The sequence below is a fragment of the Lissotriton vulgaris genome, chromosome 6 (assembly GCF_964263255.1).
Source record: "Lissotriton vulgaris chromosome 6, aLisVul1.2, whole genome shotgun sequence".
NCBI classification, from domain to species: Eukaryota; Metazoa; Chordata; class Amphibia; order Caudata; family Salamandridae; genus Lissotriton; species Lissotriton vulgaris.
The window spans coordinates 35,888,693-35,913,793 of record NC_141694.1 but is presented as its reverse complement, the minus strand read 5'-3'; the positions used below and the strand labels follow the sequence as shown (position 1 = coordinate 35,913,793).

Here is a 25,101-nt window from a genome sequence, read left to right as displayed (position 1 = left end):
CATCACGGCGCAAAACACATCCAGTGGTTAAGATATGTAAAAGCTTTCTTAACAGACATAGGCTACCCTGAGCTCTACAATGATCCATCTACCTTATCCGCTATCTCCAGAAAAGCAATGAAGGAGGCCTGCTTTGAGTATCTGGAAGATCAGCGCTGGCAGACAGAGGGGAAGAAGGTGCCTGTTATCCAACACCAATATCTATTGCAGGGTCCGGGCATTCAGATGCATTTATCACCTAAGTGGTCCAGTTATAGTAGAATGTTGTTAACACGATTGAGAACTGGTACTTTTTTTAGACTGGCCACTTTTCCAGTCATAAATGACTGGTCAAAAAACGTAATACCATGCCCTTGTGATGATTCCTCTTTACAATCACCCAGACACTGTATCCTATTTTGTAAATTTTACTCACATAGTAGGAAGAGATACTTGTTACCCTTGCTAAAAGTATGGGGACTGAGACAATGCAGACCTGCCTTTTTTAGGATTCAACTATTACAAGATGAAATGTCCATAACTGCGGTCTCTATGTTTTTAAAAAGTATTATTAGATGCAGATCTTCAATGTGTTAAGAAAAATTCCTTGAAATAGAATTCAATTGAACTGTATAGAGGATTGCTTTGTTAATTGATCAATTCATTATTGAATTTTATTGTATATACGTGTAATTTTATGTGCGTTTATGATTTTTTTGATGGAATCGAATAAAGCTATCTTTAACTTAATTTGAAATGGAAGATTTTTGTGAGAACAATTTCTTCTTTATCTCTATAAAACACTTTCTAGAGCGCTTCAGAGGAGAGGGCTGCAGTTGGTTGATAAAAATGAAGGCTTCATTGTGTGCTATTTCTCTTAGTTGGATGCTATGAGAGAAAACATGCGAGGTTAATAAACAAGGGAATAAATGTGGAGTTGCTTATCATAATATACTTTCCCTACCTTCCAGAGAGGTAAACAGTCCTATTCAGAATATAAAACAAAGTGAATGTTTGAATTGTGCAAATGAGGAGAAACAGGTGTCATAAATTAAAGGCTTCTCCCACTGGGAAACAGCGTTTTATGTCTGCAGCAGTCATAATAATAATAATAATAATGATAATAATAATAATCCACATTTGTAAAGCGCACAATCACCCGTAAGGGTCTCTAGGCGCTGGGGGCCGTCGGGAAGATTAAGCAAGCTATTGCCCAGAGTCACATGGTGCTGGGCTGATCTGCCGCCGGCCCTGGGGATCGAACCGTGATCCCCAGATTCCGGAGTCAGTCACCCTGGCCGCAGCGCCACATAAAATGTGTATAGTGTGAATATGGACCGCAGTGAGCTTACACTTCATAACCTCAATGTGTCATTCCTCTCTAGTCATTTGATTGCCTTGATTGGGCCGCAGTAAGCATTAGTAAACACCAGTGGAGGAAGAGAACAGAGGTCAGCTGGCCCTGTCTTTATAAGTCAAGTAAGTCTCCCCATGGGAGAATATATAACAAGCTGCTAATTGTTTTCAAATGTAACTAGAATTAAAATGTCACCCTGTAAGCATTTGTTCGTAGCATGTAGTGCTGTAGATTCACATTCTCTGCACACTCCTGCCATCTAGTGTTGGGCTTGGACATTTACACGTTGCTTTTCTTCGAAGAAAGCATTTGAAGTCACAGCAATTCGCATGGGTACAGACTCAATGTTTGATTGGTTTTTGTGCAATGAGTGAGAGTAGTATGGAGTGGCGAGTGAACGCAGTAAAGTGCACATAATCATTGTGAAAAGGGAATTAATTAGTAAAGAAGACAGGCTTCTGGGGAGAAAGGTGGGCGCATTTGAATCTACAGCAGTACATGCTAGGAACAGATGCTTTCAAGGTTGGTAACATTTTCCATTCATAGCGAGTGTTGCGTTAAACCCAAGCGCTTCAGTAGACTGTAAAGCACTACCCTCCTACAAGAGGTGGCTAGGTGTGGGTGATACAGATGTCTGAACTAAGGGCCTTAAGACTTCCCAACCTCTGCTTGCTGTCAGGCTAAGATAACCACACAGCAGGGCTTAGTAATAGTATCTGGGGTTGACCAAGCACAGCTTTACATATATCAACTAGTGGAAAATTAACCAAGGAGATGGTTGCTGCTTTTTTGTATGTAACATGTGCCCTGGGTTTTAACAGGGAGTGCTCTTTTGGCTTTGTGATAGCACGTTCGATGAATTTGAATATCCATCTTGCAATACCAACCGTAAAAATAGGTTGTCCCTAAAGAGGTTTAGCAGAGGCCACGTAGAGCTGGTCAGCTTTGCGAAAGGGCTGGGTCTTGTCAATGGAGTACATGAGAACCAGTATTACATCTAAGGTGTGAAGGGCTCCCTCTGCTACCGAGCCTGGAAGAGACAAAAAAGACTGGGAGCTCTATGATTTAATTGAGAAGAAAGAGAGAAACCACTCTTTCTTGGCTCCGAGTACAACCCTGCTCCTGGGTACCTGAAAGAAAGGTTCCTGCAGCTTGAGGGCCTGGAACTCACTGATGCGTCTGAAGGATTTTACGGCTATGAGAAAAGGCACTTTCCAAGAAAGGATTCGGAGAATGCAAGAGTCTAATGGCTCAAAGGAGGTACCCATGAGCCTAGTAAGTACCACATTTAGATTCCACACAAGAGCTGGGGTGGCTCTGGGAGGGATGATCCTTTCTAGGCACTCCATGGGCACTTTAACTACAGAAATGCAAAAGGAGAGGAGGAAGGGAAGAGTGTTCCTTGTTTTGCACGTAAGCACCTATGGCTGTAAAATGGAGCCCTACGAAAGCGTATGCAAGGCCTGATTTCTGCAGATTTAGCAGGTAACAGATAACGTCCTGGACCATTGGCTAAAGAAGGTCGAGGTATTTGGAGAAGCAATAATGGACGAATCTCTTCCATCTTGCTGCATATGCAGGTTAGTGTGGTACGCCTGCAAGACTAATACAATGTGCCATGCACTCCTGCAGAAGACTAAGGTATCCAAATTGTAGGACCTCGGGTTCCAGATTCCTAAACTGAGTTGGCAGGCGTCTGGGTGTCTGATCTGACCTGAGTTTGGACATTTTGCTTTTTCAGGGGTTGTGAACAGGATCATTGTGAAGTACCCCAACGTTGGAAGTAGTGGAACAGAATTTGAAATTAGAATTTCCACTTGTGGACTTATTAATACGTCCTGCTGAGCACGATGGCCAACCCAGAAGATACTCCACTGGTAGGTCTAAGTGGTGACTGAGAGCCCAATGCCAGATTTGCTGCGCTAGCTAAGAGAGGGAGAGAGGGAGTGCTGCCCTGTTTTTAGAGGCAATACATCCCAGACATAGTGTTGGTTTTGATGAGGACTTGTTTGCCCTGAATGAGTGGAAGTAAGACATTTAGAGTGAGATGTGCATAGCAAGGGGCTTGAGGTAGTTTATGTGGCATCCTTGATATTGAGGGACTACAATTCCCTGCATGATCATGTGATTGAGATACACCTCCCAGCCAGCTAGAAGGCGACCCAGGTGATGGGGATTGGCAGAATGAGGTCTGGGAAAGGCCTGTCCCGCAGCCCACTGTTGCTGTTCCACCACTGTAGAAAGTAATGGGCGCTCACCGGCACCAACACTAGATCTTCCCACTGTCCCACTGCATGTGACCATTGAGCTGAAAGACATTCCTGTAGCGGATGCATATGGAGATGTGCATAGGGAACTGTGGTGATACAAGAGGCCATCATGCCTAAGCGGCACTTAAAAGTTCTGACTGAGTTGAAAACTTGACTGAAAAAAGTTATACGAGCTGCTGGAATGTCGGGAAGGGATAGCTTTGGCCAACCAGTGCTAATACACACTGGTCTGATGGGATTTCCTCGAACAGAGGAAGGAAATGCAGCAATCTGATGCCCTAGACAGGAGTGGTGTGGGGGGGATGAGGGGAACAGGAGTGGAACGGTAGAGGGTGTGTGAGTCAGTGCTTGGAGTCACTCCTGCTCTTATTGTTGCTGCCCCTGTAGATACAATTGTTAAACACTCTTGTAGCCTGCTGGTGAAAAGAATGTTGCTGTCTCTTGTATCTAGGGAAGCGGTCTTGGAGCCTCCTCTAGCCTGCTGTCTCTGTAAGGAGCCCCTGTTGGATGAGGTTTGCAGTGCACCTGTAGATTTGCCAATTTTGGTGTCCTGGAGTATTTCCAGCATCTCCTCAACCCGCAACCCGAATAAATGCTCCCTTTTAAAGGCAATGTTGGACCTCCAATCTGAAGCCTGAAATATGGAGCTGGGAGTGGTGTCTAAGAAGGACGCTTGTGTAGACCCTCCCTGGGCACAGAGGACAACAGCTTCGAAATAGTTCTTACCTCGGAGGCTAGCTCCTCTCACCTCTTCCTGAATTCCTCTGGTTCATGGTTAACTAGCTCTTGCATCTCATCCCACTATGCTCTCTCATAGAGCTATAGGAGGCCCACAGAGTTGGAAACTCTCCAATGGGTGGTGGTCACCCCCTCTTGCCGACAGCACTGAGCCTCTTGTTCTCCTTGTCGGGCAGGAGGGCTGTCTCCAGTGACTTGAGCTGAAGCCCGCTTGCATTCTGTGGGGACAACCAGGTAGTCGGTGGTACCTCCGCCCGATATAGACTGAGCTGGTAGGAGAAGGTATGTATTTTTTTCTACACCTGTGGTAATAGGATCTTTGCCTTGACTGGCTCAATAAAGGTGTCAGGAGCCGATTTTAACATGCCCTACAGCATGGACGGGAGCTGGATTTTTTTTTCTGACCTGGATAGTGTCCTACAATGAAATCATCACCCTTGTGGAGGACATGCAGGTGGGAAACATCCTTTAGTACAAATCCAGAATCACGCTGTGCTAATACAGTGCTGGCAGTAGAAGAAATGCCTTGTTACAATGCATTTGTCTAGAACACAAGTCGTTAAAATGACTTGTGTTAGAGGGGTGCATTGGTGGAGTGGTATTGGATATAAAGTCCAACACCTTCCCTAATGTCGCGCAGACTGGAGATGGAATAGTAAAGGATACTAATCCAAAGTCCAGCACCTCCCTAAATCAAGTCATTATTAACGAGTTGCATGCAAAAGGAACGCGTCATAATAACGCGTTTGTTGTAATGCCGGTGGTGTAAAGGCATGCGTGCTAAACGCATGTGGGATTCCGTCATACAACCCAAGCAGGTCCATGTAATGGAAAGTTACCACCTATTGGATCACCTTGTGGTAAGCCGTGGAGATGCCCTCAAGGTAATAATCCAAATCTGGGTCTTCTAAAGGGTCTATGTCACAGTCAGTCCAGGGGTTATCTGTGGCTCTAGGGATAAATGGTGTCTCTGAAAGGTCGCCAGGGACGATGGGCCTGGTGTGTGCGCAGGCGGTCTGCTTGATCACCCTGTGTGCATTCTCTACAAAAGAACCATTGAAGAGCCCTGGAGCAGACCCAAGGACCTAGCGCTTGGGAGTCGATAGACTAAGCTCGGTCTCTGAAGAATGGCACTGAAGAGAGCGCAGATGACAAACTTTTCCTGAATATTGATATAGAATTTCACCATGTGGGCCCGAAGGAATGTGAAGAACTTGTTGAGTCTCCGAGCCCTGTTGGTACACATTCGAATCCAATGGCAGAAAAAACAACAATCTAACATGGAGTTAATGTCCATACTCATTGCCAACTAAGGCTGAAGTCCCAGTGCAACCTATGACTCGAAAGACTGTCTTTAAAGAAATCAACTTGTAAACATCTGAGCCTAACACTAGATGGCAGGAGTTTTCAGAGCACGTGTACCTACAGCAACACAGGCTATGAACATTCTTTTTTTAGGTCTCGCGTGGCGTACTGCGCACAGGCGCAGTCAAGCTCGCGAGATTTTATGCTTTAGGGTGAGTTTTTCTAGCAAGGGTTAAGCCCGGCCCCTCTTCTCCATTGGCTGGCCTCCTAAACGGTGGCCAGCCATTGAAGAAGAGGTCGCCCTGACGTATTTCTTTCTCTTTAAGCCCCGTCCTTTTCAGACTGGGTTCCTTGCCTTACGTTTGTGGTAAAAGCTTTCTTATCTTCTTTATGGGTCCAGATGGCCCCATAAAGAAGATAAGAAAATATTTACGCGAGCAGCAAGTCAACCCGATGCTGTTGTGGGACGGGGCTAAAAGAGAAAATGACACGTCACGGCCAGCGCTTGTTGGGGAAGGTCGTGGGAATACAGAGGGCGGTGCAGAATGCAGAAAGTGGGCCCGAGATTGACAGGTAAATTAGCCATTTCATTGAAAGAGAGAGGCCTCTGTCAGGCTTTCAGCGGGCAGGCGAGTTTGGAACAACCTGCAGGCAGCACGTGAGGCCGGGGACAGACCTGAAAACAGACTCACTCCGAGCCTCCTCTAGCCTCACACAATAGCCTCTCTTCGTCCATTAGTGGACAACAAGAGGCAGCCTCTCACACCCTACCCCACTAGCCCCGCCCCTCCTTTGTTCAGAGAGGAGCAGACCGACCCTGTAAAGGCGCGCTCCTATTGGCAGACCCGAGCCCTCCCCCTCTCCAATTGGGCAGTTCCGGTGTCCATCCCCCCGAGGCGGTGCACGTTGCCCAGGTAGTCTGCTGCGCTTCAGTGGAGCGCGTTCCCTGTGTTACTCCGAGTTGTACCCAGCGCCGCCTCCCTGCGGGTCACAGCTACTACTTCGCAAACACAACTGGCAACTACTGACTCGTGAATTGTTTCCACTTTTAGAGCTCTGAAAGGGGGTTCCCAAATTCAAGACTTGTCTCTCTACTTTTTTCTCAAGGATAATCATAAAAAAGCGTCTGTTCTGCTGCTGGGTTTGGATGAACTGCAACTTTTCTTGAATTTGTAAAGCTTTTTTTGTCTGTGGTGGTTTTTTTTCCTGGCGTTTTTATCTTCAGAGGATTTCTTGGGAAGCTTTGTAACTCCTCTGCATCACTTTCCCCCTTGGGAAGGCCTCCGATCACCCGCCGGGGTGTGAGCTACAGGAACCAGCAGCAGCTCCCCTCCAGGAGCAGAGATGGGCCGCCTCACCCATTAGAGAGGGCAGCACCACTTCTCAAGAAAGGGGATTCCTGATCCGCGAAGCATGGGCTGCTCGGTCCGCTCTCCTTTGTGCTTGGAATGAGACCAGCCCCATTTAACTACCACCCGGAATTCAACAACATGGATGTAACAATCTCGGAGCTCATGGACTCCTTTCTGGAGTGCCCCCTGGTCACGCGGGTAGGTATCGTGTGTGTCTGTGTGGTGGGGCACCGAAGTTCTCAGGCTGTGGAGGAGGTAGGGCGGCTGTAGTGAGCCAGTCCCTGCTGTACCTTTTTCCATGTGAGTTGTGTCCAGAGAAAGTGGTTGTTAACCTTGAAAGAATAAATAGCACTGTCTTCTTGTCTGTGGAGTCCTTGAGGGAGAGAGGGAGAGAGGGAGAGAGGGAGAGAGTGAGAGAGTGAGAGAGAGAGAGAGAGAGAGAGCGAGAGAGAACGAGAGAGAGTGAGAGAGTGTGAGCGTGAGTGAGTGAGTTAGTGTGTGTTTTTAACATGTGTGTTTGTGTGTTTTTAACATTTCTTGGCTATCCCGGTTCTTGGTGCGTTTTCCTCTAGTGTAACAACCCCATATACAAGTGCACAGGCTCGCCCGGCAGAAGGACTGGAGTTGTCTGTTTTGCGCGTCCTCGGTGTTACTTTAGTTTTATTGTTGTGACAGAGAAGGTTCTGCGCCCAAAATATTGTTAGTGAAATGAGTAGTTTTCACATTTACTGTTGGGCTTTTGAAGTCATCGGGCTTAATCGCCGGAGAGCGGGTGGTAAGAAGTGTCATTGACCTGGTTATATAAAAAACACACCATTTAAAGTTATGACATGCTCTCAAGAAAGAGTATGAGTGCCAAAAAAGCTATACAGAGATGTGTTGAACGTGTCACTAACCCAATTATTCATATCCACACAGGAAACGTAGGTGGGAGGTGCTCTCAGCACAAAACTCCTTCAGTGGATTGCCTTCAGCGATTTGTTGTTGTTGGTGGTATAATAGACGTCACCCATATTGTGATGTGCACGACTTACCCTGCACCAGTTACGTTGTACCAAAGCTACAGCCACGCAGGCCAGTTAGACACACCAGGCATGCACGGGTCTATCAAGCATGGCACGGTCTGCAGCCCAGGCAATGAACACGTGTCCCTCGAGCGTCTGGAAGAGTGCCCTTGGGAAGGACAGCTGTGAGGCAAGGAGGCACTTGGTTGTGGGTGGGGCTATTCACAACATAAATAAATACCAATGGGAGTATTTGTGAAGCCAGTGCAGTTATCTGTGAAGCCCCGCCCCATGTGCCCGGTGTGTGGGAGGGCGGGCATTACAAGTCTGGAGTTAAAATACACGTCAGTTTGGTTGTTACCATGTGTAAAAATGACAAAATAATGATAATGAAGTAATACTAACACAAACTGTGCCACTTTATGCCACATAATTTGCATTTTGTTCTAACATAATTTAGTCAACCATGCTGAATACTTTGGTCCTCACTTGTCGCATAGTTCCAGTGACCCCATCTCTTTAGTTCCTTGTCCTGATATGTCTGGCCTGCATGCCTTTTAGTCAGTTGTTTAATATGAGGTGTGAGTTAATTTGTAAAAAATAATATTCTACCGTGCTTTTTTTTTCTGGGGGTCAGAATGGTTTACTCATCCACGTGCAGCGGTAATTGAAGTAAGACAACACATATGTATGTGAATGTTACTTATTAAAGCACCCAAATGTTCAGTATGCATAATCAATTGATAAAATATTAGGAATGTGAAGGAGGGTTCAAAGAGGTAAATCTAACTCCAGTACTCTCTACTATGTACTACTCACGCACTACTTCTCTCTCCTACTCTATTACTTGCTCTCTACTACTCACTCTCTACTAACTACTACTCTCTACTACTCTCTTTTTACTACTCTCTACTACTCACTCTCTACTACTCTTTCCTACTCTCTTTACTGCTCCCTACTCTGTACTACTCACGCTCTACTTCTCTCTACTACTCTATTACTTGCTCTCTACTACTCACTCTCTACTAACTACTACTCTCTACTACTCTCTTTTTACTACTCTCTACTACTCACTCTCTACTACTCTCTCCTACTCTCTCTACTGCTCCCTACTCTGTACTACTCACGCACTACTTCTCTCTACTACTCTATTACTTGCTCTCTACTACTCACTCTCTACTAACTACTACTCTCTACTACTCTCTTTTTACTACTCTCTACTGCTCACTCTCTACTACTCTCTCCTACTCTCTCTACTGCTCCCTACTCTGTACTACTCACGCTCTACTTCTCTCTACTACTCTATTACTTGCTCTCTACTACTCACTCTACTAACTACTACTCTCTACTACTCTCTTTTTACTACTCTCTACTACTCACTCTCTACTACTCTCTCCTACTCTCTCTACTGCTCCCTACTTTGTACTACTCACGCTCTACTTCTCTCTACTACTCTCTACTACTCACTCTCCAGTGTTGGTTATTCTTAGCAGTTCAAGAAGTGATGCACCTTTTGGGTAAAACAAGTAATCATAACTTTCTTTACAGGTTTGTGATTTAAAGGTGCTGGCACCACACCTCCTCACTGCCCCCTCAGTGCACAATACTTCCTCACTGCCCCTCTCAGCGCAAATGCCTCCTTACTGTCCCTCTCAGTGCACAATATATTCTCGCATTTGCAAGATTAAGCTATTGGCATTGTAAATAACAATGCCATTTACTTCTCTGTTTGCAAAACCAACACAAATAAAAAATGTGTCATTTACAATGCCAATAGCTGTAACTTTTGCAAAGGCGAGACCGTTGCATTGTAAATGCGTGTCTCAGAACTCACTTGCAACACCAACTATTAGCTGATCTTACTGGAATATCTAATAAATCTAAATGCTTCCACTCTTCACTAATGCTCTTTTCCTTCCATTATGTATTAGATGGAAAAACAGCGATAGAAGGCTGAGCAATGACAAGGCACAGTTCGACTTTTATATGCAATAGTGGCTACCAAGAGATAAAGCAGACTCCCATAATGCCGGAGGGTGACAAAGCATCGCTCACTGCGCTCTACTACAGGCCGGTGCTACGCTTGTGTCGTAAGTGTGCTGCGCTCTCCAGATACCTAATGCAGGCTGAAGACTAGAAGGATGGTAGATCACTCTAATTCAGGCTTTTGATGAATCTTTAGGGAGCATTTGTTAAAAACTGATAAAAGACTAACCGCGGATAGATACAAATTCTGCATTTTACTGGCAAGTCTCAGATTGCTACATGTTGAAGGATCTGGTGATCTACTCTGTGTTGTTTCTACTCCAAGTTGTTTAGTAATACTTGTTTTACACGTGTGACAGGAGGTTGAAGCAATCACAATGGTGATATCAATATTGAATAATTCCAGCAAAAGGAAGTAAATGAAAAACGAAAATATGACCGATTCGAACCCATAGCTATCTAAGAGGTGGAAATAATGCAGCGGCGGCAGGCACTGCTCCCAGCTCTACAGGCCAGCAAAGTGATAGTTCGACTAGTAGAAACTGAGCTGAAAAGATCTGCCTGCTCGGCTTCCACCGAGCCTGGCTGGCCGCATGAGTGCTCAACAGTGAGAGCTCTCAGGCTGAACTTTAGGTATGAGGCGGATGCGCTTCCAGTGCACCTCACCAGCTCCTTTATAATGAAAAGAAATAGAGGCAATCCAGTCAGATACTTCCATGGGACGCTTCCAAACGTGCAGCCTCGGATGTATCATAAAATGTAGGATGCAGTGTTTTTTTCACTCTCACCACACAAGCCAGGGTTGGGACTCCTACAGATCCAAGTGGCTGCCATGCCTTTTAGACTTTAAGAATACACAAGGTAGGAGCTTGCTGCTTGGAACCGGCCTCAGAGAGGTACTTCCAAGTGACTGAATAAAGTCACTACTTCTAAAAACGTTATAGATGGATCCATTTCAGCCACTAAACATGCAACTACTTCAATTTGTAATCATGAAATACAATAGCTTCATCTTCCAAAAACTTAATGGAATAAGGTGTTGAGGGTCCATGGAAAAAAAGAACCAGAATAACTTTATTTGACTGTGTTAACATGGATATTCAATGACAGCTTCATAACATTTCTATTATTTCTTTGTGACTTCTGGAAAAACTTCTAAGGAACCACAGAGATTCAGGAGGACCTTCTGGAAACATTCAGGAGCTGGCGAGAGCTGCTACCTACCGACTATCTCGATCCCAGAGGAGCAGTCGTATGTGGTTGATTATCGAGGGCTGGCCGAGCTTTACTTCTATGCCCGAGCGGCAGTCGTCATCGATGGGGTGCCTGGAGAAGCCATGGTCCAAGTCGTAATTCTGCGTGTCCCCATCAAGCAGCGCAGACTTCAGCTCTCCCTTCACAACCTGGGCCCCGTGCTTCATGGTTGCAATGTTCTCCTCTGGGACTAGAAGAAAGGAAACCGGTATATCTCTTGGTCAATGTATATTTTGTTTCTCTTCAAATGAACAATAGTAACAGTTGCTAAATTGGATTTTAAGAGACTAGAGTGACTACCTTGTGGGGATCTGGCCACCCAGTGTGCTGTACATTGGAAATTTAAGGGTTCTCATTAAAGAATGTATAAGGAGATTGAGATTTTGGTCTTTTGATGAGTTGGGTTAATTTTTGCTCTATACTTTTACGTCACAGGTATGTTGTCATTATTACTATAGTAAATAATATTCAGGTGTGGGATAGGCACAGGAAGCGAATTCCTGAATACACCACCCTAAAACTAAAAGAAAAAGTAACAAAGGTTCAGCAAGTAAAGTGCTTGAGAGCAAACAGAGATTGTCTTTGTATCGACCAACATTAGCAACCCCCACATTTGCTACACTGGTAACGACCTTTGAGGCAGGTTGGAAGTCTGGCAATACTATGTTCATACTTTAACACGTGGCTTCATCTCTCATAAAGCCTGTACCTAGTATAAACTACAGTTATTGCCTTTTGAAGGTGTCCAGGGACCCTGCCATGTAACAGTCCTTCCTGAAAACAGTGCAAACTGAAATAAACACTGAACTAAGCAAGCCTCTTCTCTGGTGTTCCGCGTGGTAGATCGGCACACCTCACAAGGCCGAGGTTATCATTTCCATCTTACCATGAGGCAGCCATGTTGTTAGTACCTCAGCTTCTACATACTGCCAGAGAGAAAAGACATAACTAACAAACAGGATCAGAATGGAAGCCAACCCAGCAGACTGTTCATACGAGCCCCAAAGCAAATATGACACCATGTCCAATTTGCTAAAGAAACTGGCAATCAAACTATGCCCTTGAACCAGTACAGCAGGTCTGCGGAGCTATGCCACTGTGAACTTTCAATAAAGGGTCTGCCCCTACCTCCCCCATAAGCACTCCTTTTCAGAAGCAGGGACATGGATCGCAACCATGTTGCTGTGAGGAAAGATTCAGCAGCTCCTCCCTGATGTCGGCTTGCCCCGGTGCCGTAGGCGGCCCCCTCCGACGACTGAAGCACAATGGTGGAGAAGCAAAGAGGTGAGCCCGATGCTGCCCCATTTTTGCCCGCCCAAGGCGCTGCTGTGTGCTTGGGATTGCCTGAAGCTCCAGTAGTGGCTCTCTCGACCGGCCCCCGGTGTTGGCCCAGGTTGCCCACCCAGCTGCTGCCGGATGCCTGGGGCTCCGGGAGTGGCTCTCATGACCAGCCCTCAGCACCGCAGGTCTACAGAGCTTTGTCCGTATGATCTTTCGCTAATGGGTCTGCCCCTACCTTCCCAATATGCGCCAATTTTCGAAAGCAGGGAAATCAGAAACATCCCCACATCGTGCCTGGAGATGCGCAGCTCGCACTTCAAGTCCCTCAAGCCTGCGACCACATAGTAGCTGGATGGCCTGTAGTCCCTCGCGGGTAGCTCCTGCCGCACTGCTGTACAACGCAGGTAAATTGCCTTTCAAATATGTTTTTAAATCGCAGCATATGTTTCACAATTGTATTCTGCTCAGGATTTGTTTCAACTAGGTTGGTTTAGGAACCTTAAGGGAAACATTTATAATTTTATCCAAACTATTCTAAGCGGTCTACTCTGTGAATGCCCACATCGAAATATATCTTAAAAAGGTAATTCAATCGCCATCCTGTACCTTGATTACTTTAACATTCGAAAAGTGTAATAAAATGTGGTCGGTCAAACGCAACAGGGAACGCTTTCACCTAAATAACAATGCTGCATATATACTACGCTTATCGGTGGATATCATGTTCAATGTGTTGGTAAATCTTTTCAACTATGATGGTGAGTGTGTCTTCACCACTTTAAGTTCCTCTGTATGACAACTTACCACTGCTGCCCCTTATCACTTTGCAGCCCCTCTTGGTGCAGCCCTGGCACTGGACCTGCAACCCCTGTGCATGAAGCAGCTCGTATGCATGCCAGTTAGCCCGGCCTTTGCAGTTACTCTAAAAGTCACCCTGTTCTGACTCTACTGACACTATGTGTGCCCCAGACCACCATGTTTTGCCTTTACAGCCCATAAAACCCCCTGCAGGCCCTCTATGTTCCCACCCCAACAGCCCTTGTGTGACACTGTCCTCCCCTCCTGCATGGCAAACTATGTGCCACTCTGCACAATTAAGTCCCTCTGCATGTCACCCACCTGTCCTGATGCAGCTCTGTGTCTTTCACCCCCTTCAGCACTTTCTGTTTTGCCTGCCTGCACCTCCTGCCTTTCTTTGCATCTCTACCACTTTGCAATGCTACTTTGTGCCCTACTTCCTGCTGCTCATGTAGGTTGCCCTTTCTCAACTTTCCTATGCAACATGTGGGCATCCCTATTGTCCACAACCCCCTGAAGTGGTCCTACTGCATCGCTAAATACTTAAGGTCCCAAAGGAGAGAGCGATTGCATTGCAAATGCTTGTTTCAAACAAATGATGGCAACAACGAGGAGGCTACTGTGGGATAGAGGAGTCCTCAGAATAGCGATGTCAGTACTGGTTAGGAAAGCTTTTGACAGGGGTATTGGCAGCGGATAGGCAAGCAAAGGAGCCAGGGAGCTATAATAGGCAGTTATATGGTAAGGGGAAAATGAAAAACTTGCCGGCCCCACAGTCATGGTCATCAGGGCCTAGAGAAGAGCCACAAAACATATCGGATGGCAGGGCATCCTCACTTTGGAAACGCCCATCGGGGTCGCCAAAGCAGTGACACCACTACAAGGAATTGGGGGGATTGAGACATTTGTCCGTGGTTGAAGAATCCAGAATGAGGAGATCCCAGAGGAGAGTCCCCTAGAGGTTAGGTTGCTATGCAAACCATTGCACAGGAACCCTATATCAGCGGTACAGAACACATTCCTAGCTAACAGCAGTCTGCCACTCAGAGTCCTTAGAGACAGATGGGAGGGGGATCTTGGCAGATTAGAAGTTGAGTGTAGGGAGGCATGCCGCTACCCCGGAGAGGTAGCGATAAGGGCAACTTTTAGGTTGATCGAGCTCAAAATACTACAAAGGGCATATTTCAGAAGCATGTAGCTTTTCGCTAAGAATAAATAGATGCTCCTCCGACAGATGCTTGAGGGGATGCACACATCGGGGCCCATTTCTGCAATGGTATGGGAGTGTCCCAACCGCAGACCCTTTTGGACGGGTGTTGGGACCAGAGTCCGTAGATCATCGAATTCCGATTGGAAATCAACTAATAATGCTTGGCATCGTATGGAGAAGTGTGGCTCACTGGTTAGAGGAGGCATACCCTGAAGCAGAGGTCAGACCCGGGACCAGGGTTCAATTCCCGACGCGGCAGGGTCTGAGCCCAAGTGTCCACGGACTCGATAATTCTCACTTCGGTGCCTACTCGAATCACGGGTTCACACTCTGCAACTCTGGGCAATAGCTTGCTTAATCTCCACTACGGCCCCCCGCGGCGGGATGCCTGGCTTTCACCCTGGGGATGCCCAGTACGGGTTATCTCACAGGGAAAAGCCAGGACGGGTTCCCAATGCAAGCGCCGAGATGCCCAAGGGTAAGTCGAGCGCTATATAAGTAAACACACACATACATACATACATACATACATACATACATACATACATACATACATCTGGGGTGTGCAGTCATTGGACAAATAAACCTCCATATTCTGTAACATAGCTATAATGGTGGACAGGTGTGATGTGGTCCAGAAATGGAGCAGGGCCAGGGTTCTGAGGGTGGAGGACTGAGAAGTACACAAGGACTGATGCATGAGAGCCGAAGAACAGGTCTATAAGGCTCGGGCCTGTCCAACAAGTTTGCAAAAATATAGGGTGCTTGGAAAGTCCTGATTGAGGGCCTGGACTGAGATTCTGAAGGGTGGCAGTGGTTTGGTGCTCTGGAGGTACTATGGAGAAGATTTCCCCGGAGGACAGTGAGAACAGGAACTGGGTATCTAGCCAAAACTCAATGGGATGAGACCACTGACCATGTTGCGGAGAGCTATGTGTGTTAATGGGAAGAAATAGTATAAACAGGGGCCATGTGTCCTCACAGCTGTGAGTGGGGGGGAGGGGAGAGGAGGGGGGCACTAAAGGGGTGTTTACTTGAAGTCTTTGAAAACTCAATAACATTATATTTAAAAAACAAGATAATGCATACACCATGAAAAAGCCAATGTTCTTGGAAAGAAGGAAGACGGCGATGAGTGACTGGCCTAATACAAGACAGAAAAAGAGCCCATATGGGCACCAGCTGAGCTTTTCGTGCCCTTACTCTTCTAGTCAGTAAAGTAGCCAGCAAATCAATGTGATAATGCAATGGTAGCAAGGATCATCCCAAATAATGTTACTTCAATGCTAAGCATACTTGAAATGCCTGTTTGGGAGGCATCTGTCGGCAGATGGGTAGATAGTTCAATATGCCATTTTTCTGTTGTAACAATACACTTAGAAAAGTATTTCACTAGTCAGGATTCATGCAAATATGCTGGAGGTTTTAAGTGTCACATAATTCTATTCGGTCTATGGACATATCATTTCTAAAATGCCAATCCCTCAAGAGAAGAAAAAGTTCTTGTGGCTCACTTAGCATGCCCCTGTAGTTGAGGTCCATGTCACGGCTTTCGGAGCGAACTTTGATGGCGTCCAAGATGGCGTCAGGCGTCAATAGTCCAGAGGGCCTCACAATGTTCAGCAGCTCCGTCAGGCTCATCAGAGGCAGGCGCACCGCCTGCATAATCTCAGAATGGCTCTCCTTCACATTGTGTTCGCACCAGTTTATAAGGGCCTGGAAAATATTCTTCTCAGGGGCAGCAAAGGAATCCCTTGTCACAATATTCAGGAGGGCAGCCTTCAGAATAGAAGAAAAATAAGACTAGGTCAAATGAAGAAACAATCAACACAAGCGAAAGGTATGTCAGGCACACATCTGAATAAATACCTAAAAAACTGCAGAAATCATAGAAAGTTTTCACTGTCATAGAATGGTGTCTGTCATTTGCCACAGTGATATATGTATGGCTAAGGGTCCTGTTAGCTAAACCGCTAGGTTGTACCCACACCCTCTGGTCCTGGGCTAACACTGACCAATCAGTGGCTCTACTGCAGGTAACCGATATACTAATTGCCAGCATCTTTTCAGGAAAATGTGATGGTCAGATTTAATTCCACAAAAGGCAGCTTTCTGTGAATTCTTGGCTTCCACAAAGGCTTCTTTCCCCAACTGACTCACAACTTGCTCATCATCTCTTGCTCTCCTTGCCTTCTTTTCAAAATCTCTGGAGGATATTATCCCACTTCATCTCAACTTCTGCTCGCTCACCACAATTTGCCAGATTCCTAACATCTTCTAACTAGTCTTGAAGCATCCCAGTTCTACAAACTAGTCTCAAGTTCCACACATTCTAAAGACCACACACTTCAAGGAAAAGTTACTTAGTAGTAATACTAATTCTGCATCTTCAGTGAAGTCAAACTATATAGTTCAATATTCCCAAATGCATGCCGGGATTGCGGAACACTTTCTTTTTATAAATCATGTTACAATGGAATAAATCTGTCATTTTAAAAATGAAGGAAAATAATTAGCATTCAATCTAGGGGTGATTTTTCTGAATTTCTGAAATGTTTTATCATCCAATATAAAAGATGAACTTTAATAAAAGCAAACCTTGCTGCGCAAGAGGCACAACAAACGAGAACATCGGATAATTTGGCCTGGGGAGGGTCAATCTGGTGTGTGCTGCACCAACCACAAATTTGTCCTAAAAACAGGTGTATACAGTTTCTGTTGAGGGGGCACCAGGCTGCCAAGATGACATCAACCATCTTTGGAGGAAGATTGAAGGGTTCAGCTGTCACCGTTCAACCTAAAAGTATTAAGGTAGAGATTGCGAAAGCTCAGGTTCAGAACCCTGCTCAGTTGCTGAGAAAGCAGGTCCTCCTGGAGGGGCAGCCTGATCAGAGGACATGCATTCAAGCCCAGTAGTTCTGGATACCAAACTCTCCGTGCCCAATTCGGAGCCACTAAGATGACTTGGGACTATTTGTTCATGATCTCCTGGAGAACTCTGGGTAGAGTGGTATCAGTGGAAAGGTAAACAGGAACCCAGAGTTCCACTCGAGGCAGAACATGTCTCAGAACGAGAGGTGCCTTGGAAAATCTAACGCATAGAAGTGTTGTCATTGTAGGTTCTCAGCAGTGTCAAACAGATCTAGCCAAGGTTTTCAGAGTTCATGAAGTGACCTCTTGCCACCTTCGGGTATAACTGCCACTCGTGATTCACTAGGCGTGGATGGATGAGATTGTCCGCACTGGCATTCAAAGATCCTGGCATGTGGTTCACCACCAGGAAAATTCCTTGGTGGTCCAGCCACTTCCAAAGGTGCAAGGCCTCCTGGCACAATGCCCAGGACCCTACCCGATCCTGTTTGCTGCAGTACGTTGTTACGGTCTGTGAGAACCTGTACCAACCTTCCCTTGACGATCGGAAGGTAGGATTTCAGTGCAAAGTATACGGCCCCCAGCTCTAGAAGGTTGATATGGAGCCGGGAATACGCTGGAGACCAGATGGCTCTGATCTCCATTTCTCCCTGGTGACCACTGCAACCCAAAAGTGGAGCATTGGTCACCCTTTTCGACTGGAACCTAATCAGTGTCCTGTGGCCCTTTTTTCTATAGGTACACCAGCAATTTACCAGGTTTTACTACCTAGGTCTGCTAGGGACCAAAGCCTAGGACTAACTGCCTAACCATCTAGGTTTCATTCAATCGGAAACTCTTTTCAGGAAAGCTCTTACAAGTCGATTTTTACGGCCCCATATGCGCTATGCAGAGCACTTATCTAAATTCTCTTTCCTAGTATCAGCCATCCTGTCTGTCAGCGCCATGATGCTTCTCGGACTGAAAGCTGTGCTTTACAAATACCCTATAGCATAAGCTGGTGTTTAAGGGTGGTGGTTTTGGCCTTTAAAATAAAACAGGAGATGGAGCACAACTAGAACAATTTTGGTTTGGCGGTCTTGGTTTCACAAATGGATAATATGGAATATAAATATAAAAATCTTAGACAATGTTTGTTCAATTAATATATGGGTGTTCCTGGTGACAGTGATTAGTGCTTGGAATAAATGTTATTGAATTATTGGTATGAATGGGTCAATGGCTGGGGTTTGTGGTTCTGTTTTAATTTATTCTTTTAAGAGATTGATGATATTGTTATGATGAAATATTGCATTTTGAATGCAATTTTGGTAACTATACTAAACATTAATATCAATGAAGTGTGTTTATATTGTTATCAATTCTTATTAATAATCAGAGTCAATGAAATAAAAAGATTTTTGGAATATACAGGTGGGTTAGTAAAGACTGAAGATTGATTCGTTGTAAAAAAAATCGTCTAGCAGGTTCTTGAGTATATACTGATCTGATATCCCCTGTGCCCGAGCTGAAAAGACATTTTTGGGGGATGCCCTTCACTTAATAGTTCATGAAACTGAACCATGTGTAGATTGGCTCTAATGAAGAAGGGAGTCTGAGAAGGAGTCGGGTGTGACCTTGGCACATTGATAGTGAACCCCAAAGAGGACAGGAGGTTCACTATAGTTTGGAGGTGAGTGACGATTGCCTGGGACAAACCAGACTACATCAGCCAGATGTCGAGGTAGGGGCAAACTGGCACCCGGAGCTCTGAAGATGTGCTGCCACAACCGCCTTCATTTTCGTGAACTCCTGAGGGACACCAAAAGAGAGCACAGCAAACTGAAAATACTCCTGTCCCACCAGGAACCGCAGATAATGCAGATGGGCCGTCAGGACAGGTATATGAATATAGGCATCCTTTAGGTCAAGAGCTTTCATCCAGTCTCTAGGGTCGAGAGCAGATCAGACCCTGGCCTATGTGATTATTTTGAATCCATTCAGAGGCGTTGAGAAGGTGCAGGTCTAAAAAAGGCTGCAGGCCTCCATCTTTCTAGGGCACAAGAAAATAGCGGCCATTGAAACCACAACTTACTTTTGGTGAAAGGCACGCTCTCAATAGCTTCTGCTGTCAAAAGGGATTGCATTTCCTGCTGAAAAATGGAGAGATAGTCCTCCATCAGTCCCTGGGTGGGACGGTGGAAGGTTTTGCAGCTCAGAAATAAAGGCTAAAGCATAGCCCCTGCTAGCAATCTATAGAACCCACCTGTCTGAGGTTATGGCTGCCATCCAGGGCAGAATTAGAGGATGTATGTATGTATGTATTACAATCTTATATAGCGCAACACTGTCACCCAATGGGTATCCTGGTGCTTTGACGAAACATGGCTGGAACACACTCGCAGAGATCACACTACTCTTGGATGATGCCTCCCACCATCGCCCGATGGAATTGGTGGTGTCCAAGTCACAACAAATTGTGAACTTGGTTACATCGTGACCATGCTAAATCACCTGATATAGAACAGGCCGAAGGTCTTCAGTGACACCAGCGTGGATTTGTGCAGCTAAATACCAAAGGGTTTTGGAGTAAGAGGTCAACTAGCACTTGGCGTTAACAGATTTGAGTGCCAGACTGGCAGACGAAAACACCTGTCTGCCAAATGTCTGAAAAATTAAGACTTCCTGTCAGGAGAATTGATAGTAAAGATGTCAGGGTTTCAATGAGTTGTGGAAATTTTCCCCACCAGTCTCTCTTGCGAAGGGTGCTGCAAAAGAAAAGCAGGGTAGCCTGGGGTAGGGCAATGGTGCCTGGCAATCGGTCCACTTACTAGGGGGCCGGAGCAAGGTTTGGCCCATGCCTAATAAGGTATCGGTCAGTGCCTCATTAAAAAGCAGGAGGGTTTCAGAAGATGATTGCCCCAGTTGTAGAACTTCGGTCTGTACATTAGTCTTAACCTCCATAGTAGGGAGTTGGAGGTCAAGGAATTCAGCTGCCCTATGAATTACCATGACGAAGGAAGAAGATTCCTCAATGGAGGGTTCAGTGTGTTAGAGAAGCCCAGTTTCAGGGGAGGTATGGAGACCACTGGCCTCCTGAATGAATGTCACCCTATTAATTATCATCTTGGTAGGGCTGAGGAAACTTATCACCAAGGTCATAGTAATTTTCCAAGTCGGTCTAAAAGAGGGAATTAAAAAGTGTGTTGTTTCTCTTGTGGGGGTGTCAAACCAAGCGGGGGGAAATTGTGCCTCAGGTGAAATCGGGTGCAACTTTGACTGAGGTCGAACCTACATCAACTCGGTATTGGAAAGAACAATTTGATCCTCCAGCGTTGCTGGAGCTAGCAGCAGCGTCCAAGAGCCCAGGGCCTACGTGGGTCATGGCAGGGGAAGTGAGGGGCGTGGCTTTGGAGCCGATGGGGCAGGCTGCGTGAGCACTGAGCTCCGCGCCCGATCCCCTGCATTCTCCTGATGCAGGTGTCTCCCGGGCCCCCAGACAGAGGTGCTTGAGAGGGGGGGGGGCGACCTAGCAGCGGAAGCCATCGGAATTTGCCCGGAATCGGGCTTGGTGCACCGACAGCAGTGGCTGATTGCTGGAACGGGGTCGGCCTCCGGAGAACTCAAGATGGCGCTGAGCTCCTTTGTCTTCCCGGGAGCTGGAAATAGGCGCTGACGGCGAAGAGAGGAAGTGGCGACTGCAGAGGGGAAGGCGCTTCAAGTAATAGCGCGACGCCCTAGCGCGCTCTGGTGCTGCTGCTGGGCGGCGGAGCGCCCTAGATCACGACGAGCATGCAGAAGAGGACACTGCAGCCGCAGGAGGACCGGGACCTGTACCTCGGCCCTCCGAGATCGCGGAGGGCCCGGAGGGCAATCAGAGCTGGCGGGCAGGGCGCCCAGGCTTGGAGCCGGACGGAGCCCTTCTAAAACCTATTGAGGGAGATCGTTGACCGCCCGCGCCCTGCTGGGGGATTTGAACTGAGGGCTTCCGCCCTGGACGGCGGACCGGCGGAGGCTGTTGCTCTCTCCCCCTGGGGGACCCTCCTGGTCGTTGCTACATACTGAGGGCTGGAAGCGGGATCGCTTTGGGGCCCTGGACATCGGTGGTGAGGTGGCCGGGGGGGGACTGTGAGTGGCCCCGGAGCTGTGTCGATCAGGGGTTACTAGTGATGATGGCGATAACCCCCCCTCGCAGTGCCATTGAGCGGGGGAGAGTGTGGCAGCCTAGGGTGGTTCCCTGAGGGCTTGGTGCCTCGTAGTGGGGCTAGTCAGAAGTTGCCGTGGAGTGGCTGGCCGGACCTGGAGCCGCGGAATCAACACGGCAGTGCGGTACCGGGGGGCATTGTTGGGCTTGCCTTTTAGTGCAGGACTGCGAGGAGGCCTTTTTGGACTGGAGACATCGAGGGGGACCTCGCGGGAGTGGTGGCGAGCTGTGAGGCCCGATACCTAAAATGACAAGATCTGCTGGTCCATGCGCAGCCCACACTGGATAGCGAGTTGTAGCTGAGGGGTGCCTGGAGGATTGCTGCTGCAGCGAGAGACGTCTATTGGGCCCTGGCGGAAGTGGGGAGTAATATCACCCACCGGACTAGGTCAGAAGGTGTGTAGGGCCCTGCAGCACAGGACTGGGGGACGTTGCCGGCTGTGGCCATGGGCAAGCCTCGGGACGGAAGGAGGAGGATCCGCCGCCACCTGGAGCTGATTATCCATCTCAGGAGACTGGGGAGGAGCAGGAATTGCCACGGGACCCGGGGATTTAGATCCAACTGGCCAAGATTCTGGCGGCCATAGCGGACTCCCGTGTTGCCCCTCAACAGGATATTGCGCAGGTTGCAACAGGGCTGGGTTTGCTATGGGCGGATCACTCGAAGCTTGCTGACCGTGTGAAGCAGGCCGAAACTATACTTCAGGAGATTTGCCCTGCGCAGACTGCACTATCTGCGACTATGGCGGGTGTATTGGATCGTCTCACGGTGCTGGAGCGGCGGGCCGAAAATGCGGAAGGCCGGAACAGACGCAATAACATCCGCGTGGTGGGACTACCAGAGAAAATAGAGGGGCCGGATATGGTGAGCTACCTTGAAAATTGGCTTAAAACTGTAGTGGCCCCAGAAGGGCTGTCGAGCTTCTACACCTTGGAGCGGGCGCACCGAGTCCCGGCCAAACCACCGCTACAGTGGCGGCGCGGCTGCTGCACTTTCGCGATCGTGACTTGCTTCTTCGGAAGGCTCGTAGCGATGGCCCCTTTCAAGTGGAAAACAGCAAAGTTAGGCTTTTCCCGGACTACTCGTTTGATACGCAGCGGCGCCGCATGTCCTTCCAAAATATCAAGAAGGAGTTGCACGCAGAAGGGATTCAGTATTCTTTGTTTTTCCCAGCCAAGCTGCGCATAGTGCTTGACGGACAGACTCACTTCCACGATACGCCGGAGGATGCATGGGAGTGGCTGGAGTCCTACAGAGCAGGAAAGGATGGTCAAGAAGTGGAGGCTCGGGAACAGGCTAGAGAATCACTGCCTCGCAGATCACGACGATTGCGGCGTTGCGGACGGGGCCCGCAGAAACCGTCCAACTCGCAGACGGCCATAGAACGTAGGGGTGCTCTGGAGGCGGTGACGGCGATCTCTGGAGAGCTGCTGAAGACTACACCGGAGGCGTCAGACCTTGGTAGTGACAAGGGACGATCGGAGGCGGAGTCCTCGGTGTCGGATGATCTATGCCCGCCAACGGTTACTCCCGGAACTGCTGATGGACTGCTGGATGAGTAGATGTAGCGATGACTGGGAGTTTTATCTTTGAATGCTATATTGTAGTTACTGCTTTTTAGTTTATATGGGAATTATAGCGATGCAATGGGCGTGTGAGGGGCTGGATGACTGTATCAAGTAGGGCTAGGAGTTTGGGGGCGAAGGGGTTATGGGGGGCTCCGAGGGGTCCCAGGAGATCAGGTACTCGTGGGGATTCGTGGGCGGGCAATAATTGTGTTGTTGGTTCACTGTAGGTCACTTCCTAGGCCCTATTCACCCCCCACCGTACTAGTTTGCTGGCCTTAGCTTTGCTTGGGGCACACAGTTTGGGTAGTTTGGATAGGATTCCCTATGTTGGTGCCTGTTCTGGGGGGGGGGGGGGGGGGGGGGGGGGGGGGGGGGGGGGGGGGGGGGGGGGAGGGTGATGTACCGGGTGGGTTGGGGTTGTTTGGGGATGGCCTTAGTTTGGTTAGGGGATACTGTCTGCTGGTGAATTTGTTCGAGAAAATAGAACTATCAAGTGTTGTGTATTTGTGGGTTGATACCGCCACCTTGCAATCGGAGGGCGGGGGTTGTTCTGAGAGGATCACACATTGTTGGCATGGGTCCATCACCTGACGTGAAATGCATAACCTGGAATGTTTGGGGATTACACTCCATGCAGCGTAGATCTAAGGTTCACTACTTTTGGTCCGTAGGGGTATGCACATGGCTCTATTGCAGGAGACACATTTGACTAGGGCTGAGGGGCTTGCCTTGCAGCGCAGGTGGCGAGGGCAGCTTTATTACACCACTTACTCAGCATTTGCACGGGGAGTTCTGATCTGGATTAGGGCTAGGGTCCCCTTTTAAATGTTGAATCAACTGATTGACCCTGATGGCCGCTATGTTGCAGTTAGAGGACGGCTTTATGGGTGTGAAGTGACCCTTTGTTCTGTTTATGCTCCCAATTTAGAGCAGTCATCCTTCCTGGGGATTTTATCTTCTGCCTTGGTGGATTATTTCACGACACCAGTGTTGATGGGGGGAGACTTTAACTCTGTTGTAGATGTTGCCTCGGACAGATCCCATCCTCCACTGCCCACGGCCCGATTAACAAATTAGCTAGGACTCGTGCCCATTGGCAAGACAATTGGGGATTCATTGATATTTGGCGAGAACATCACCCGACCGACAGGGATTACTCATTATTCGGCTCTACATGATCTGCATGTTCGATTAGATGCCGTTTTGTGTAGCGCTGGACTAGCGTCATTAGCGGTTTGTAGTGAGTACCTAATGCGTACCATATCGGATCATAATCCGTTATTGGTAAATTTCTGCTGGAAGTTGGAATGCCCGAAGATCGTGATTTGGAGATTGCGTCCGGAGATGCTGGTAGATCAGGCCTTTCGCGCGGAGTTGGGGGAAGGAATAGAACACTACTTCGCCGAAAATGCGGGATCAGCCACGACGGTGGCCCTAGAATGGGACGCTTTTAAAGTGGTGGTCCGGGGGATCTGTATCGCCAAGTGGGTGGGGGTTCGAAAGCTGCTGTTACGGGACATTGAAGCGGACGAACTAGCTCTTCGTGAGGCTGAAAGGGCACATGCGGACGGCACTGGCACACGCGATGAGGTATTGACCCGGAGGGAGGTGGTGGCAGCAGGGGTGGAGCGCCTCAGATGCTTCGATCACAGAGCTTTTTTGAATCGTGTGCATGCGGAGCGAGACAAGGTGGGCACATTGCTTGCTTGGCTGGCTGACCCCGTTCCTAGATGTGTACCCATTCTGGCGCTGGCCTCCCCTTCGGGACGGTTGGACTATGAGCAACATCTCATAAACGACCACTTTCGATCCTTCTATGCGACTCTCTATACCAGCCAGTTGTGAACTGGCGAGGAGGACACTCTGGCGTTCCTGGAGTGCTTGGAGTTGCCCGTACTTGGGGAGGAGGAGGCGAAGGAACTTGGCAGGATATTATTTTGGCTG

The 25,101-nt window shown here is 47.8% G+C and overlaps 1 protein-coding gene across 2 annotated transcripts in view; it reads right to left on the bottom strand.

Moving 5' to 3' along the window:
- The window catches only part of BTBD9 (BTB domain containing 9), a 980,923-nt gene that overhangs the window by 714,523 nt on the left and 241,299 nt on the right, over window positions 1-25,101 (bottom strand). For both annotated transcript variants that reach the window (XM_086925891.1, XM_086925890.1), the window contains 2 exons: window positions 16,049-16,313; window positions 11,216-11,435 (listed from right to left, as the gene is read on the bottom strand). In XM_086925891.1, the coding sequence (XP_086782017.1) occupies window positions 11,216-11,435; window positions 16,049-16,313 (485 nt within the window). The remainder of the gene's footprint in view (window positions 1-11,215; window positions 11,436-16,048; window positions 16,314-25,101) is intronic.